The sequence below is a fragment of the Lacerta agilis genome, chromosome 10, assembly GCF_009819535.1.
Source record: "Lacerta agilis isolate rLacAgi1 chromosome 10, rLacAgi1.pri, whole genome shotgun sequence".
Lineage (NCBI taxonomy): Eukaryota > Metazoa > Chordata > Lepidosauria > Squamata > Lacertidae > Lacerta > Lacerta agilis.
This window is the reverse complement of record NC_046321.1, coordinates 24,617,199-24,636,842: the sequence shown is the minus strand read 5'-3', so window position 1 is coordinate 24,636,842 and position 19,644 is coordinate 24,617,199. Positions and strand designations below refer to the sequence as shown.

Here is a 19,644-nt window from a genome sequence, read left to right as displayed (position 1 = left end):
TGAGTGGCATTGCATTTTCCAGCTGACACCTCTACACAGGGACTTGGGATAGGGAGGAGCACTGGGGAGGTGTTTTCATACTGCACCTGCACAGAATCCATAAGACCTTATGCAAGCTGACTGTGTCCAAGTTCGTGCAGACCTTCTGAGCAAGTTTAGCCTGGTAGTACCTATATCCAGGGTCCTATAAATTATTATGGCGCTGGGTAGCTGTGTTTCTACTACAGTACTTGACTTGTAACAATCTCACAAGGAATTTCACCATTTAAACTGCTACTCTGAAACAGCAATTCCAATAAAGAAACAAAGAAGCCAGCTTGTGGTTGAATCCTTTCCTCTTCCCCCCATCTCTTATTTCTGTTTTATTTTTGGTATATTCTAGTCTCTTGCAGTTCAGGTTAATAGTTTGAAATGTTAAAACTGAGTGACTGCAAAAGCTTGCAAGAGGACAATTCAGGAAAACTTTAAACCTTGCCACTCTTTTGCTATATTTTTGTTGATCCTGATAAAAGTACTGCCCAACTGTGGAATTTGGAGGGGGTTTTCTTTTACTCTTTGTTGTGCCAGCACAACTATCTTTTGCTTTTTGTGCTAAAAGGTTGCAGACCAAAATAATTTAAGGTAGGCTACACACACACCATACATTCAAAATACTCTTATTCCACTTTAATAGTCATGGCTTCCTTCCACCCCAACAAAAACAAAAAACTGAAAATGGTAGTTTAAGGGTGATAAGCTCACAGAGTTACAGTTCCTAGCACCTTTAACAAACAACAGTTCCCAGAATCCTTTGGGGGAAGCCATGACTATTGAAGTGACAGAACAGTGCTTTAAATGCATGGCAGGGATGTGACCCTAATCTTCACCAGTGCTTGTTAACTGGGCTAGTATCCAGAAAAGCACATGTTTTTAAACTGAAGTTTACAGGTAATACACTCCTTACATGGAGGTTCAGTTCCAAGGGTGACGCATACAGTATATGAAAACACTGCGTATAGTCAAAATTTTGTTACTCTGGGAGCTACCCCATGGCTAGTGCCTTGTGGTTGGTGAGTAGACAGCATCCCTTTTGCTCCCAAGCAAGGCTGAGTGCTTAAAAGCTTTAAAAAGAAAACTTAAAAGCTCTTGTGCTGGTTAACCCCAAGCAGATCTGGCACGAAAAGAGTTTTTAAGTTCTCAGTCTTCTTTCGCAGGCAAGGTCTACTTGGTGTGCATGCTCCTGGAGTGTTAGAGATGTTTCCACAAGATATTGTGGAACAAACCAACTTCCTGTGAGATGTCAAGAGAGTAGCCCCAACTTGCTTGCGCATTGTTAAAATCGTTCAAGTTAAATGTGCATATGATGTGGACTACCTATATTTGATTCAAATGTTTTCTGGCTACCTTTAAAATAGGTTTTTAAAGAAAACAAATGTTCCAACAATGCTATAAGGTAAATGAACAGCCTCTTAAATCATTTATTTGAAGTACGCTAACATTCTGCTATCCTCTGTTTTCAATAATAAGCTGTTAATACTTTATATCACTGCTATTGATCCAACTGTTTTCTGAAAACTCCAAATAGCAGCCAATAAAGGGTTTAAATTATTGAAAAGAATTGATCATCCAACTGGATACTTGGATTTCATTATATAGAATGCGTCTGATGAAGCACATTTTCATTAAAGCAACAAACTGAAAGCTTGATTATTAAGAGAGAAGGCCAGGCTTATAAAGTTGTGAACAAATAAAACATTCATCTTAATAATGATAATAAAAAGGGGTGGCTATTTAAATGGCCAAGTTAAATGAGGAACATTTATAGCTCTTAAATGGCTCCTTTTTCTTTCTTGTGAATGTCAGTCTTGCATTCAGGAATTCTGAAGCATGCAAAGGTTTAACATAGCTGCCACTGTAACAAGTTTGCACACACACACACACACACACACACACACAAAGAATGGTTCTGTAAAAAATGTTGGCCCATGCATATGTAATGGGAAACTATGGTTTTCCTCTGTAGTGAGCTTTGGGCTCATATGCCCCCCACTTCTTCTTTTTTATGACTGCAAAGAGTAGGATGGAAGCTTCCACTTCTAATTTTAAACAAACTGCAGTCGCATAAGTATTTAATGAGCTGTGGTTTTGCATTCTCTCTCTCCCCCCCCCCCAATGGTGTAATTCTGTGGGTATTTTTATATGAATTTTTAAATTTTATATAATGTGGTGGCATTGGCCCCATGTGCTTGTTTTTATTGCCCAGGTTGAGTGGGATGGTGTAATGCTAGCTTGAAGCTAAAATGATTGGCAGTGATTAAGAATAAGAAGCTCACATATGCAAACATTCTCTTCGTGCCAAAGAAGAGGGGAGTTAGTGTGCATCTACAGTGTCTGCTTGCCCAACGATTGAGTGAATGAAGAAGGCTATGGGGGGGGTTGCATTATTTGGACATGCAGTATTTCTAATAAAAAAATCATGTTTCAAGCATCATAGAATTGGAATAGCTATCCATATTTATTTATTTATTTTAAAAAAGTTGCATTCCTTTAAACATCACTGGTATAAGATGAGCTCCAAGTTGGACCCTTATCAATTTTTTGTTGGTGGTATTTATTTATCTCAGTTTTTTTTTTTTTTACTTATTTTCAGATATGCTAAATCAGTTGTTGCTAGGCTTTTTAGCCTTTGCGGCCATATTTTACTGCTAAAATTAAATCTGAACAGAACATTCTCAAATAGAGTGTTCTCTGTTTTTTCCTGTATTGGACTGTGCGTCCTCTGTTCATCAAAAGTTATGAATGTGAAGGAGTGGAAAATTTAGAAATAGGGAGAAACAATATCTTCTGGCTGTGCTTTATTTTAATGTGACCTTTTAAAAGCATTAACATGGGTAGGTATAGGAAGTTTTCAGAATGACTAGGTTGTCATTTGTAATTATTATTTTTTTGGACACATGAATTGTTTTATCAATCCTCTCCCTTGTCTTTTAAAAATAAGGCTGAGTTTTATCTAAGAGCACATTGTGGAGAAAAGGGTAGTAGAAAATGACGCAAATGTAATGAAATGATAGAAACAGAAACTGAGGAAGAGTTTATGACAGCAAAGCCCCTTGAACTTTCAACCCACTGGATGGTTCTCTATTGAAGGCATTAATTTTTTTTTTTTTTTTAAAAAAAGCTTGTTGTCCTGTGGATATTACATTAAGAGTGTGGATCAGTTCTCAGCTCACAATTTAAACATAGATAATGTGGTTACAAATAATATTTTTTTTAAAAAAATAAAGAATAATGAAAATACATTATGAAATAAACATAAAATAAAAATAAAAATAAGGCTAAATATAAACAGTGAGTATTAGTGCAGATAGCTCAAATGTTCTCACTTTGCTCCTGCTGTTGCTATGCTAGGGAGGAGACAAGGTGAAGGCTGGCTTAATTTTATATACAGAACCACACTCATGGTTTGTTTCAAAAGAAACATCATTCCAGAGACATTCTATCCTCTTATGCCATGCCCATTTCTCAGTGAAATTCATCAGTACTTTTTTTGTTTCCCTGTCTTTTGAATGCAAACAACAGTTGCTATCTTTTTAGAAGCTTTTAAAATAATATGGTGCTTTCACATTTAAATATTCTTGAATCTCTTTTCCTTCATGTATTTTAAGAATCCTAGATAATGTGAAAAATATTTGATGTGACAGGCCATACCTCAGTTGGTAGAGCATGGTTTTTGTTTTGTTTTTTTGTTTTTTTTAGATATATATGGAGACAGCCCAGATTCAATCCCTGGCATCTGCAAGTAGGCTTTAAAAAATCATAGAATTGGAGAGTTGGAAGGGACCCCAAGGGCCATCTAATCCAACCCCCACAATGCAGGAATCTGCTAAAGCATCCATGACAGATGGCCATCCAAACTCTGTTAAAAAAAACCTTCCCTGAAGAAGAGTTCACCACCTTCTGAGAGAGTCTTTTCCACTGTAGAATGGTTCTTACCGTCAGAAAATTATTCCTTATGTTTAGTTGAAATATCCTTTCTTGTAAATTGAAGCCACTGGTTTGGGCCCTACTCTCTGAAGCAGGAGCAACAAGTTTGCTCCATATTCTATGTGACAGCCCTTTATATTTTTTGAAGATAGTTACATATCGTCTCAGTCTCCTCTTTTCCAGGCTAAACATATCCAACTCCCTCCAGAGTTCCTCATAAGGCTTAGTTTCCAGACCCTTAATCATCTTGGTTGCCCTGCTCTGCACACGTTCCAGCTTGTCATCATTCTTAAATTGTGGTGCCCAGAACTGGACACAGTATTCTGGGTGTGGTCTCACCAAGGCAGAACAGAGAGGCACTATTACCTCCCTTGATCTGGACACATCAGCATTAGCTTTTTTTGGTGCTGCACCACACTCTTGACTCACGTTAAGTTTATGATCTACTAAGACCGCTAGATTCTTTTCACATGTATTATTGACAAGCCAGATGTCCCCAATCTTATATTGGTGCAGCCGGTTCATTTGTTCCTATTGAAATTCATTTTGTTACTTTGGGCCCAGTTCTCCAATCTGTTATGGTCATCTTGAATGCCAATTCTTTCTTCTGCGGCATTAGCTACCCCTTCCAGCCCCTTAATTCCTTCATCCAAGTTGTTTATAAATACATTGAACAACAACAGGCCCAGGACAGAACCCTATGGCACCCCACTTGTCACTTTCACCCCAGGATAATGAGGAACCATTAGTGAGCACTCTTTGGGTTCAGTCAGTCAGCCAGCTACAAATCCACCTAAGAGTTACCTCATCCATCTCACATTTTACCAGCTTTTCCACAAGAATATCCTGGGGGAATTTGTCAAAAGTCTTACTGAAATCAAGATACACTATGTCCACAGCATCCCCTTGATTCACCAAGCTTGTAACACTCTCTGTGTATATAAAGAGATTCATCTGATATGACTTGTTTTTGATAAACCTATGCTGAGTCTTAATAATTGCAGCATCCTTTTCTAAGAGCTCATAGACCGACCATTTACTTATATGTTCTAGGACCTTTTCTGGTATCAGTGTCAAGCTGACCGGTCAGTAGTTACCTGAGTCTTCTCTGAAACCCTGGAGCACCACTGCCCTTCAGTGTAGATAATCTTGAGCTAGATGGATCAGTGGTCAGATTCTGTATAAAGGCAACTCCCCATGTTCCTAACACTTGTATATGTGGAGTATATATACATAAAGGAACATTTTGGCAAGGTTCCTTGTGTCTGTGTTTTTAAGAAAGCACATTATTATTTCCTTTGTTAAACCACATACTCCTTACTCATGAGTCCTGGTTCCCTTTGCTTGGCCGTGTCTATAATATATGAGAACACTGTGAAACGGAGAGTTTTTCCTTTTGTTTGCTGTGCAAGAAACACCGCTGGTTTGTGATGTAGCACCAGGGAGCCGACCACATGCTGACCTACTGCTGCACAGTGTCGTGTTACATTTATGGTGCTACATAAAAATGATTTAGAACACCATGCTCTACGCATGTAAAATTTGGGAGAGATGAGGCTCATTGCTGATTCCATAGAAGTCAATGAATTCTGCCAAAGCCTTCAGCAAGAGTAAGATTAGGCTCAGAATATGCCATATTTCCTTTGTAAGAAAAAAGAGTGAGATCAATAGCTTGCCTGTATTTTGACTACAGTCATTCATCACCAAAGTTAAGGATAACAGAATAAAAAATAGAATCTTAAATATTGAAGGTGGCCATATCTAAGCTGAGCGGCCTTCACTGCAAATTTACCTGAATTAAACATTACAGACCCGTCTGAACCAGACAACAGATATATAATGTTCTTCCCAGCACCCTTCAGCTGCTTATGGTAGCAGGAATATTTTATGGAAACAGTTTATTGGATTCAACCATTTCCCCCCTCATTAAACAAAAATTAGATCTGCCTTGTTCATTTTTATTTTTATTTTTGTGAGAAATTGCCTGTACTGAGGAAGGTTGTGATAACAGAAGTTATTAACATATTCACACACGGACATGAGAAGAACCCTGCTGCATCAGATGAAAGGTTTATCTAGTCCGTCATTCTGTTCTCACAGTGGCCAACTCTATTCCCCTGGCAAGTCCTCTAGCAGGATGAATTCATTAGAACTTTCCCATTTAAGTTCCCCGGCAACTGATATTCAGAGGTATCCTGCCTCCAAAGCTGATGGTAATATATAACCATTATGACTAGTAGCCATTAATAGTCTTATTTTCCTTGAATTGGTCTAATCCTGTTTTAAAGCAATCCAAGCAGGTGACCATTACTGCCACTTGCTGGACTGGATTCCATAGTGCTGTGTGAAGAAGCCCTTCCTTCTACCTGTCTTGAATCTCCCAACATTTAGCTTTATTGGTTCTAGTCATATGAAAGTAGGATTCAGGCTTCTCTCTATCCACTTTCTCTGCATCACGCACAGTCTTATACACCTCTATCTGTGATGTTCTCCCTTACTTATTCCCCCCCCCCAAATGAAACTTAAAATCCCCAAATGTATCCTTCCTACATTATCATTTTGGAGGTGCAGTGACCAGAAAATGTATACAGTGTTCAAATTGTAGTTGCACCATTTATTTTTTGTATGAGGAAATTAATCCAGTTAATTTTAAGATAGCACATGCTGCCATTAATTTTTCCTTAAGTCTTTAAAAAAATAGCCTTTCAATCTTTTGCTTCAGAATTGGGAAAAGACCGAGCAAACAAGGTCTGCTTGCATCACAGCAGCAAAATGATTTTCACTTTCTCCTTCTGAGGCTCTTTGCTGCATTTGCTAGAAGAGGATCTGTTAGGGCTTCTTCTCTCCTCCCCCCCTTCCTGAAAAAGAGATGTAAGTGGGGAGGGAGAGAGGAGCTCATTCATGAGTCGCTTGTCTCTCCTCACAAGTGAAAATAAGTGTCATAACAAAGATCAGCCATCATGTATTCTGAATATGCCATTATTTTGCATTTTTCCTCTCCCTGCTTTGTAGGACTGAAGTGACTTTCATAGCAGGTGCACTGAATCAAAATTTTCTGTGAAAGCAAGGGGAGAACAGAAAGCTCCAAGCACTAGGAATCTATTAATATCTCATTTACTGCTGTTTCATCACTGGAATATCACATGTGTTTGTTTAATAAACCAACTTGACAATAGCCAGTATGCATCATGCATATGTAATATATTAAAAGGGGAAAGATGATGTTATACGAGACATCCAAGAGCATCTCAGAGGTCCAGTGTGGATGCTGCATTGTTAGTAGAAATCATAGGCAAGAGATTCACTGATGCTTCTGTTCAACTGCTGATAATGTACATCCACATCAGTGGTGCCCAGATCTTTCTTTAGCACAATTTTTGTGTTCCAGAGATCCAAATGACAGCGATTTGGATATAATATTACTAGCAGATGAGCTGAAGCAGAGGTTTCACATCTGTCACCCCCCCAAAAAAGCCAGGACTGTGTCAGAATATTTCTCTCTTCTATAGAATTTCCTTTTTTGTTGTCGTTAAAAGCAAGTTTCTAGGTGCTTATAGGCGCTGGCTGCAGAGGGCACAGAGGTGGCAATGTAAGATTCCCAGTGTTAAAAGGGATGGCAGTAAAGTCAGTGTTTTACCTATACCTCATGACCAAAAAGAACAAACAAAATGACAAAAAGTGCAGAGGAAACTATGCAAAGTAAGAGGAATCATGCAAGCTTTCCTATTTTGCTTAATGTATACGGGTTGCAGAAGTATCCTTTTCGTTGGGTGGGTTTAGTTTTTTTTATTGTGTGAGTGCAGTAACATAATGTTTGGGGTCTGGAGTATACACAATCGTGCCCAGGAAGCAGCGATGAGACCCTTGCCTTATTCTTATCCAAAATGCATGTACAATCTTTGCATCTGTGTACATTTATTGACTCTTCCCCAGTTTGGCAATCTCGGATATTTCTCCTCTTTTAGGGGCCTTAGAGCCAAGAATCTCGACACATTCTTCTTCTCTTCCCATGGCTTTAAATGCCTTTATCACGCTTGCAGCTTAATATATTGTTTAGCTCGACTCTGCCTAGGCTTGCACATTTCTGGAGTGACTGGATAAAATCAAGCAGCTGATTCTAGGTACTAGAGCTGTATGTTTCAAAGATGTTCCTGCTGCTTCTTGGTTACCTATCAGTGTTGCTGCCTCATGAACTGCAACAGAAGTACGACCATTTGTTGGTTTCCAGGTTTTAGCCAACAGTGGCTTCATTTCATAGGCTATCTACAAAATATAGGTGAATTGATATGTAAAAATATCCAGTATTTATATACCTGAAAACAGAGACATGTGCTGGGGAGAAATAGAGTTATATTTTCTATGGGGGATGCTAGGGTTTTATAAGCAGCAGCTGCACCCAAGTCTGACAGCAGATGTATTGATGCCTAGGGAGAAATATTCCAGTGCTGCTATGGCACTGTCAGCCTAGTTTTAGGGCCTGGTGATTCCTCTTCATCAATCCCACCAGGCTTTATGGATTATTGCCTCTCCAGAGCATCCCATTTATTCATATGCCGATGCACACCTGTACAAGCATTCACAGAACTTCCATAACCACGTCAGAAATCCATCCTCGGCTGTAGCCTCTATTGCACCTCTTGGAGAATATGTGTTCCTGGGAACTTAGTTTGTGTTGTTTGTGTTGCATACACACAATCACATCTGCAGCTAGACCTGCAGGCATGATGGGAATTTGCAAACAAACAAGTTACTTATATTTTACATGCAGTGCCGCTTCCTTTGGATGTGTTGTTGTTGTTCTAATTGCGCACAGTACAATTTAATAATTAACTCATTCTAGTACCTCATCAGATTTAGATTATTTGCTTGCATTTACTCTTAGATAATGAAGCGGCCTCTGTGTAGTAGTTTGCTCTCCATCCTTCTCCTAAGTCTTATTAAAGGAAAAGCACAGGCAACATTATCATAGCCACATTTTCACTGAAAGGCTGCTATTCCTGCTTCTAACAGATCGTGCTCCCCCCCCCCTTTTTGTTTCTCATTGTGGCTCACCTAATGAACACTGCTAGGAATGTCAGAGAATTCTGACAAATGGGAGCAGAAATTGCCAAAGTTCGCTTATTCATCCAGTGTCTGGAAGAGATATCAGCGAAATATGAGTCAGAACAGAAATCCATGCCTTTTTACATCCCTGCAGAACTATAACGAAGTATGAATGCAAATCTTCTAAAAGAGAGAGAGAGAGTAAAAAAAATATGGGGCGGGGAGAATGGATAACAATATATTAACTCTTCCACATCCCTGCTCTACATCATATTCTGCAGTTGGCAATACATGGACCAGCCTTTTTTAACCTGGTGCCTCCCAGATGTGTTGGACTACAACTCTCATTTTTCTCAGCCAATACAGTTGTGCCACCAGATGCATTGGCTTGGTTGTTCTGGCTGCCTGGTGCTGATGGAATTTGTATAGCTCAGTGCATCTGAAGGGCACCAGGTTGGCAAAAGTTAATGTAGACAATGGCAGGTAAGCACATGCTTCTTACAGGTGTCTCAGTTGAACGTTGACTCATTGTAAACAAGAAATGCAGAAGCCCCTTAAACATCCAAGTCATGAAAAGTAATAGTTCATTCTGCACTAATCAGACTTCATCTGTAGTACTGTGTCTTTTTCTAGGTACCATACTTTAAAAACAACGCATGCAAACTGGGGCATATTTTGAGGAGGGTAATGAAGAAGGAAAGAGTTGTGGAACTGGATGTGTTTAGCCTGATGAAGAGAAGACTGGTAGACTGGCAAGACATTGTACTACTTTTAAAGATAACTAAAGGGTCGTCACACAGAAGAGGACAAGAACTTGTTCTTCGTTACTACAGAAGGGAGGACTAGATATATTGGTCTTAAGGTTTTGGTTGGTTGAACATTAGAAGAAACATTTTTATCAGTGTACTCCAACACTGTGCTCTCCAGTTGTTAGTGGAACCAACCAGTTACCTAAGAGCTGGCGGTTTTCTCTTGCTGGAGATCTTCAAGCAGAGACTGGACTGGACAGCCATCTGTTTGGAGCACACTTGCTCTAGATTACCTGCATATTTCCTAGATTTGGGTATCTAGATGGACTAGTTTACAATCCCTCCTGCACCCCTCTGATTCTATATAGTACAACAGTTGGGAGGATAGGGTTATGCAAGTAAAATTCCATTCATGTGAACATATTACCAGTATTTCAGCTTTGAAAATTCTTCCAGAGAACATATCCACCTAACATTTATTGTGTGTGTGATTTCTTAGAAGAATGATTTCAATAAATTACATGTCTTAATTCCAAGGTACAAGCAGATGAGTTTTTACATCTGCTTATGTGTATGTATGTCTGAGAAAGAATAGCTGTATTTGTTGAATTGTTAACATCCTTTCATTCATTGTACTGAAAGAGAAACGCAAAGCTCACCCTGCCACCTTTGTCCCTGAAAAATCAATGCTGCACAATCGGAACACAAATTCCAGTCTCCATAGTTGCGTCAGCAGGGGAAAGAATCCTTTTACATAGGCAAATACTGCTCAAAAGTTTAACTCAATAATTAGCAGCTGGAGTCTTCTTCTGATGAGCAGCTGAGACTATTCAGCAAGAGAATCTGAATTAACCACATCTGGGTGCTGAGTTAGCCTTTTTTCATCCATTGATATTTACTGCATCATGGTTTTAACATATCTGAGGCATGCATTTGTGAATTTACCAAATTTCCTTTTACTCTTCTGGCAACCATGGTCTGTCTTGTTTCTCAGTAGGGAGTGTCCCCAACTCCAAGGTTAAAGAGAGTCTGTTGTTGTACCACCAATTCATGTTAGCAAGTGGTTGCTTGCTGCATTTAAGAAAGAGATGAATAGAAACTGAAGCTATTATCCATGGTTAAGAGTGTGGAGCACTGATAGAAAATTAAACTTCTCAGGGTTTTAAGGAAAGATTTGCATGAAATAAGAGAGATGGTATCATGCAGATGTTCTAAGACAACATTCCAGAGATATGGGGCAGCAAGGGAGAAAGTGAGGTATCTTTTGAGGGTACCAGAGACCTTTGGGTATAAGAAAAGCTTAGAGGGGCAAAGGTAACAGGCATCCAACAGGGTATAAGAGCTGGAAAATCTCATTTTATCTGGAAAGGATATTCCCATCTTTGTTCCCCACAATCCCCACCCCACTAAGTGTTATCTGAGGCCTAAAGTGCTGGGAGCAGGGAATGTTTTTGCAGTGGTTGGAGTTTGAGAAAATAATTCATCAAGAGCACAGACGGTTGATTTAGAACCTAATAGGTATTAACACACTATTTTCCCCAAGCTTCGCTCCTGATATTGATAATGTGTTATCTTTGCCAAGCCTCCCCTCTTGATAGCATGTTATCTTTGTCAAGCCAAGCCTCCGATAAAATCTTATTTTTCACTCACTGCTTAGCCTGATAAAATGTTGTTTTCTTTCGACTCCACTCTTTGCAAAAAGGGCAATGGAGGAGGGAAATGTTTCTTTTAAAGACTTCTCTTTTCGGCAGAGTTGTATATTTCCCTGGGTCATATAAAGTGGGTTGCAGGAGAAATATTGGGGACAAAAGTAAGAAAGCAGTAGCTTCATGGAAGGCTGAGAAAATAACAGGGCAAATCATTCGCAGCTCTATATTCCATTTACCTGCGAGGAACTTTGTGTGACTTAAGTTTTAAGTAGGCATGCAGAGGACTGCCGTCTTAACCAGCTGGCCACTTCTCCTTACTTGGTTTCCATTTATAGACAAGCAGGTAGATTTAGCATCTAAGCAATGTGGCATTTACCTCCTATTCTGGGCAAAGCACACCTATTTGACACCATATGACATCAGGCTTGGAGGTGTCTCATCTCCAGTCTTGGTGCTAAGTACCACAGCACTAAGATAGGAGATAAGTCTCTGCTTATATACCGGTACTTAAAATATGCACACAAAATGGCAGTAGTGCCATATCTGTACATGCAGATTCTGAATCTAGCAGAAGTGTCTTAATGTGTTTTCTAATATGTCAAATGGCAGCTTCTAATGTGCCAATGCTACACTGTAGAGCGTAAGCCCATTAAATGTGGTGGGAAGTAGTTCTGAGGAAACATGTACAGGAATTCACTGCAAGTAATGTTATGTATTAAAAGCTATAATTTTATATATTGCAGATGGAATTCAGTCTTGTACTAGCAAATTGAGGTTGCACAGCTAAGATAGATTTGGCACTCTTGTGCAACAAATCCAAGTCAGGGAAAAATGGGACTTTTTACAGTAGAAAGTGATAGGTAAACACACTAGAAAGTATAGGATAACAGTTGCTTCACATGATACTGTGTAAGTTCCCTGCAAACAAATCCAAATGACTGTTCAATAAACAGTTAACTTTATATAATCTCCCTGCAAACTTTGTGCAAACAAGTCAGGGTGAATCCTCATTAAACAGGACATTTGGAAGTGACATCTCCATCCATCCATCCATCCATTCCAAACAGCAGCAGCAGCAACAACAACAACAGCAGCAATAATGGATTAGTTAAATTAAAACCATTGTAGAAATTTATTTTCCTTCTTTTTTAAACATTATCGTAATTTCTAAATTTGCATCTATACTTATAAATCACTAGGTACAAAGTTCATGCAAATCAATGTCTCCTCTTTTTATTATGCATTTCCTCTTTTTCAGTGATGCATAAATGGATACCTAAGTAGGCTGAAGTAAGATGGTTCACAAATCAAGAGAGCAGTTCAATAACTTATCACTTTCAAAAAAGCTTCCCCAGAATTTGTTACAGTTTTTCAAACCGGATCATTTCCTTCAATGCTTTGCTGAAGTGGAACTTGACTTTGCAGCAGCCCAAAATAGTCACCTGTTTGTTGGTGTGATCTGTACTGAAAAAAATTGCTGCTAGTCCAATTTATAGTGACAGCAAAGTACCTTCATGCTACCTTACACTTCACTGTTGCTGTCACTGGTTTCATCAAGGCAAGGAGACTTGAACCTGTACATGTGGCAGTTGCTCACTGTGTTCAAAATGTTCTTGAGGTACACCGTTTTCCCAGATTCAACACATTATACTATTCTCTTAAAACTTCCTTCATTCTGTAAGCATTTTCAGAGGTTTCACTCATTTCAGAATTAGAAGATGCCTTGTTTAAAGTGCAGACATCTGGAGAAAATTGCTCAGCTTCATTCAGCAGTCCTATCGGCTGCTGTCAAAACAGCTCATCAGGCAGCATTCTCTAATTCCAGCTGATGCTACCTCGGAGCAACTTAAAAACTTACAGTAGGACACGTTGGTATAAAAATTCTCAGTGGGTGTGGGAATGAGATTCTTAGCATGCACTGTGATTTGCTGTGTGGAGATGCAGGCATTGAAACACCAAATGGTTAGCAAAAACAGCCTCATCCCAGCAGCTGACATCCATCTGAGCAGTTTGTAAAGCCAGGTGTCTATAGACATCCAAAGCAGCAGCCAACAAATTCAGAATTTGGGGGGGGGGAGGGGAATCTATACTGAGCATTTTTCCTGCAGCTCAACACATACTGTTCTATTCTTGCTTTATTTTCAAGCTCCTTGTGTTCTGTACTTATTAAATGTGTTTTGTGTTAATATTCTTGTATTACTAGTGTGTGTGTGCATCATAACACATAACACATTTCATTAGGAAAAAGATCTCATCCCTTTTGTTTCATTTTGGGTTTTTTCTTCCAAATTTTCCGCACCCCCACTGGGTGTGAAACATATTAGACTGAATACAGATGTGCAGGTATTATCTTGCCTTTTTGAGCATCCACCATCTGCTTACCTTATTTCTTTAGGGTCTTTTGTGACACTGAGAGCCAGTGTGGTGTAGTGGTTAAGAGCGGTAGACTCGTAATCTGGGGAACCGGGTTCGTGTCTCCACTCCTCCACATGCAGCTGCTGGGTGACCTTGGGCTAGTCACAATTCTTTGAAGTTTCTCAGCCCCACTCACCTCACAGAGTGTTTGTTGTGGGGGAGGAAGGGAAAGGAGAATGTTAGCTGCTTTGAGACTCCTTCGGGTAGTGAAAAGCGGGATATCAAATCCAAACTCTTCTTCTTCTTCTTCTTTATATTAAATTTTTACCACACCTTTCCACCAAGTGGTTGGTTTACGATAAATAAAAAGTTCTGTACATACCTGTTTGCCTTGGAATTTGAGTTTCTTTTTGGACCAAATGTTCAAGCAGAGTGTGGTGAAATTAGCTGGTTCCTTTGAATCAGCCAGCATGTCTGTTTAGAAGTTACTGTAATTCATATATCTTTTTATAGATAGAAAGATGTACATATACATGCCACACAAACTTAGTTTGATTTTCTTATCTGATTGTAAATTCTGGCTTGACTGTCCCTCTAAGACCAGGGATGGAGAATATTTTTGGGGACTTTTGTCCACATTTCATTAGGGTAAATGTAGTTGGGGGCTTCATATTGTCAGTGTGTGGGGCCAACCCCCAAAATGGGTGGCATCCCTTTTCTCTTTTCTAATCATAGTAATAGCCAGTTTATTTATATGACACATTTTCCACGAATACACTGGTGTTCAATGTAAACAGTCTAAATGTAGTAGTACATTATCTGTAAACAGGAGAAATCATAATATCACTGCAACACAATATTAACAATTACTGGTAACAGTTCGTTTAAAATATCTCAGAAATTGAAGTGAGCATAAAGTTTACCAACAGGTAAGCCTTCTCTCCCTCTTTCTTTCTCTCACTTTCCCCTTCATTCCTCCCCCCTCCCACACAAGAGCACACACTCATTCACTGTAGCACCCCCCACCCAAAAAATAAGGTATCTGCTAGCCTGCCTCAACCAGTTATCTGCCATCAGTAAAGCAGCAATTGATTCCCAGTACACAGAACTGTCGGGAAGTGGTCTGGATGCTAAACCACAGAGGGCAGGTCCTAGAGTGGCATTCTAAAGGGCTCCTCTGTCTGAGGATAGGGAACCATACTATTTTGAAGGACCACCCTAGCTCTGTGCTTGGCCAATGTGCACATGAATGCCTTTCTGACAGACAGACAAACATTTTCTTCTTCTTTGGTGGCTTGGGGGACACTGTGAAAAAAGTGGAGGGCCATAGGTTGCCTACCTCTGCTTCATGTTGTGTTACAAAGTGAAACATAACAGATTTTGCTTCATTTCCCTGGCACCTGTATACCCTTATGACCGAAGAGGGTCATCCCCAGAGTGAAAGAACTTGAATGTGCTGTCCAAAGAAAGCACCACCTTACTTGTATGACATGTAGTCCATACACCCCTGTGACGAACCTCCACTTCACACTCTCCCCTTGTTACTAAGTGAATTTCTAATCAGGTGTTCTGGGTCAAATTTCAATCCACCCCACCTGTCCCTCTGAGGTCCGTCTGTTATTTCAATTCCCTTTTATTAATAATCTGGGAATCTCTTAGTAATGGGAGTTTTCCTGTCCAGCGGCCGTGGCCGGTTATATCCTCTGCTCTGGGCTTCAGGGGTTAAACTCTTCTTTGCCTACAGTTCGGGGTCTCTCTTTCATTAGATCCTTCACTATATCAGTTAGCTAAGCCCTCTTAGCAACTCTGTGGCAATACCAGGGTTTCCGCCCGCTAGCCCCTCCTGAGGGAACTCCAAGACACAAACTATCACCCTGCAGGTCAGTTTTGTCCTTTCCCTGAGTACACCTCCTCATGAGCATACATAGCTCGCTGGACCAAATGAACGGCGATATTTTCTTAGCTCAACAATAAGAAGTCTTTATTTCTTTCAGAACATAACGGTTTCAGTAATGGTTTATAAGCTTAGTTTCATAACAGTGTAAACTCTTTCTTTCAGCATCATATACACATCTTCAACATATCCTAACCTACCCTAACCTACCCACCACTATCCTGGCCCCACGCCCCCCTTCTTCCAGTCACCACTCACCCCCACTAACGGCTGCTCCCTCCTTTTAAAGAGCGGAATGTCCCGCCTCCCATGAGATACCTGCCACTCAAACTGGGGTGCCCATTAACTCATAAAACACCATGGGTTTCTGAAAATTCCTTAACTTAGATCCGTTTCGTTACAACCCCCAGAAGAAATGTTTGGATTTGAGTTGCTAAACATATTCATATAGGGCCATGATAATTTTGGCTGTCCTAAAGCAACACATAATTTGCATTCCATAGCAGCCTGAGACTGAATTATGTTTGTTTGGAAAAGGTGGGCGCAAAACTGCCATTCCAGTTGGGTATGTGGCATTTATTTCGTTTTATCTTTATACTTGAATTCTTAAAAGAGTCAGCTACTCAGACATTATAAATCGGTTTTAGAAATCATGTGAGGTTTGGGTGGGTAGGCAGGCGTAGATGAAAACAAAGAGATGGGGATATGAAGCATAAGGCATTCTTTCCTTTAAATGAAAAAAGGAGTATCCCATTTCTTAAGAGAAGAGGAAAACTGGGCTTTCATGTGGCCTGTGGGTTGATTGTTTCTACTCCTGTCACAAATGAAGCCAAACAAAAAATAGAAAGTCTGTTTCTCTGCCCTGCGTAACTATGGAAAAAAGAGGGTGGCTTGGAACCCTCTGGGAAATGATACTTGTGTACTTCAAACAGCACCACTGTTTTGTGTTTCTTTTCCCTTCACTGGATATGGATGTGCTTTCTGGGAGTAAAGTTGGGTATTTATAACTTCACGTGAACCACTGCAGTAAGATTACCACTAGCGATAATAAGAAATGTTCGCTGTAAATAGTCTTCCTTAATAACTGTGGTAATATAGCATTAGTAGTACTCAGTTGTTTATCTAGAACAGTTCCATCACCACCAGTTGTTTTGCATGCCCACACACATCACTGTGGTTTTAGCAGCTGTTCATAACTACTAAAATACTTGGTAATGGCTACATATCTGATAGCGCCTAACACGTTGGTGTTACACAACTGCTTTCTGGCAGTAGATGTGTCAGAGCCATTAATAATAGAATAGCTCACCGATAATATCAGAACTAAAGATTATGGGGAAAACCAGTGCTTTTTTTCTAGAAAAAGAAATGCTACCTTAAAAAGCACTGAAAATGCATGCCACACCAACTCCCGATCCATCCAGGGTCTACCAGAACTCTCAGGGGAGGTGCTGGAACTAAGTTCTGGAGTATTCCGGCTGAAAAAAAGCCCTGCGGAAAACATAGGAGAGAACTTGGGGATTGGAAACATGTGCAAAGTTATTCTATTCTCCTATTTTCTGTAATTGTCTGCACAGTAGCATCAGTAGTGTATTACAAGGGTCTCCCACCCCAAGCTCCATATTGTAATACCCAAACACCAAAACTTGGTACTAGATGTGGGCAAAATGTTTTTTCCTGGTCTTGTATATTGTTTTGCTTAAACACAGTCACTTCCTGACCACTTTCATTGCTGAGAGGCTCCTTGTTGTTAAACTCTACAATGCTGTTAAGTTTGGAGGAGGGGTCGTAGGTCATTGGAAGAGCACATCCTTTGGATGCAGAAGGTTCAATATCTGGATTCAATCCCTGGCATCTTCAGGTAGGGCTGGCACAGACTCTTCTAGTAAAGCTTCCAAGAGCTGCTGCCAGGCAGTAGTCAATACCGTGAGTTAGTGGACCAATCTTCTGATTAAGTACAAAGCAGCTTCCTACATTTTCTGCATTTGCAACACTAGTGTGTGTTGTTACATGACCTAACTTCTTTTGTTGGCACCCGTCTGTCTTGGAAGACAATGGAGGAGTGCACCTTTGGGGGTGAGGCCAAGCTGTTGGAAGGTTGCAGCACTTCCTGTGGCTGTAGAGACTGATGCAGGAGAGACATGTTTCATTGCAGCTGAGACGGATGAAAGCATCCAGTTGTGCTGCTGCATATGCACCATGGTGTTTCTTCTCTCTGTGCTCCTCCCAGCGGTCATTTCTCCTCTGGTTACTGCTATAGATGCACAACTTGACTGCCTGTCTCCAGGCACTGCAAGCGATTCTAGCCTTCATGTCACATTTCCAAGTATCTTTGTAACACCGAGTTGGTCTGCCAATTGCCCAGGTGCCTGAACCCAACTCCCTGTGGAGCAGGTCCTTGGGGACCCTGCCATCTTCCATTCTGTGGACATGACCAAGCCAGCGTAGACGTTGTTGAGACAGGAGTGCGAACATGCTGTGGGCTTGGGAGAGCACATCTTTGTCACCATGCAACAGATATCTCTTAACTTACAAACCTTCCTACGTTTCAGACAAGCTGTTTGATTGAAATCCATGATGCAGAGAGAGATTGCAATGATTGTAACCAGGCCTCACAACAAATCTATCATGTTGGCGCTAGAGAGAAGTGGGTTTGCCATGACCCATCACTTCCAAAGAAAGTGACATGGGTTTTGTGTGCAACTCACTTATATTTGCAGAATAACTAGCTACTGAACAAGACAGAAGGTGCCACTCTGACCTGATTCCTGAGTTACAGGATTGGTGTGACTTTTGTTCTGTTGCAACTCTCTTCCACATCACATTGGTAATGCTACAACAATAGCAAAGCATATGGCAGGCACAGGATCAGATGACAAGAACGACAGTAATGCTCTGGTGGTGATGCCACCTAAGTTTGATGCCAGAGTGCGGTTTCTCATGTATTTCTGGTCTTCCTACATAGGTTGTATCCAATGTTAGTTGTACTCAGAGGAGACCTATTGAAAATTGTGGACAGGACCAACTTGGGTCCATTAATCTTAATTAATCTACTCTAAGTAGAACTTGGTTGCCTATTATGGTTTCTACAGTCTTACATTATCAGAAGGCCTTGAGACAGACTCAAACAAGCATCAACTACATCACATATATAACAAGAAAGATAGGAAATACCTAACACAGAGGCGGAGCTAGCTACTCTGGCACCCGGAGTGGCGCACATGCTGTGCACCCGGGAGTGGAGCCAGCCACCTGCAGGAGCAGGGCTAGCTGCCCACAGGGGCGCCACCTATGGTGAGTACCCCAGGGGGCAGGGGGCGATGTCACCCCCCTCAGGGATGACACCTGGGGCGGACCGCACCCCCCTTCTTCCTCCAGTGACCTAATGGTAATTGATATATTCGGTTAGTCATCTGCATAGGTTTTTTTTTTTAAGCAATTACAGAAAAAGGTTCTCTCTGTTCCTTTTTGAAACCTAAATTTTAAATGTCCTTTGTATCACTGTCTCTTTCCCCACTCCTTTCATCCTAGATGGAAAGCCAGTGTCATTGTCTCCAATTGAATCTCAGCCCCACAGCCCTCGTTACACAGCCACAAGTCAACGTGAAAGAGAGAGCCTGGAGGTACGCATGCGAGAAGTGGAAGAGGAAAACCGGGCACTTCGCAAGCAGCTCAGTCTTGTGCAGAGCCGGGGCCTGTCCCATCGCCGAGGCAACCACTCAAAAACTTATTCCATGGAGGAAGGGACTGGGGACAGTGAGAGTCTACGAGCTGGCATCGTGGCAGGTAACAGCTCAGAGTGCGGACAACAGCCAGCAGTGGAGAAGTGTGAGGTAGGTAGATTGTTCTTACATCTCAGGCCATGCTTCTCAGTGTTTGACTGGCCAACTTTTCCATGGATGCATGTGTGAGAAAGGGACAACCATGCTCTGCAGCTTCTTTGAGTGCTTTTGTCTGGCTTGAATGGGTCCTTGAACTGTTTAGCAGGGTG

At 40.7% G+C, this 19,644-nt stretch overlaps 1 protein-coding gene across 1 annotated transcript in view; it reads left to right on the top strand.

The window, feature by feature from the left end:
• LARGE1 (LARGE xylosyl- and glucuronyltransferase 1) overlaps window positions 1-19,644 on the top strand; it is a 307,061-nt gene that overhangs the window by 118,442 nt on the left and 168,975 nt on the right. The window contains exon 3 of the mRNA XM_033162533.1: window positions 19,185-19,486. Coding sequence (XP_033018424.1) covers window positions 19,185-19,486 — 302 coding nt within the window. The remainder of the gene's footprint in view (window positions 1-19,184; window positions 19,487-19,644) is intronic.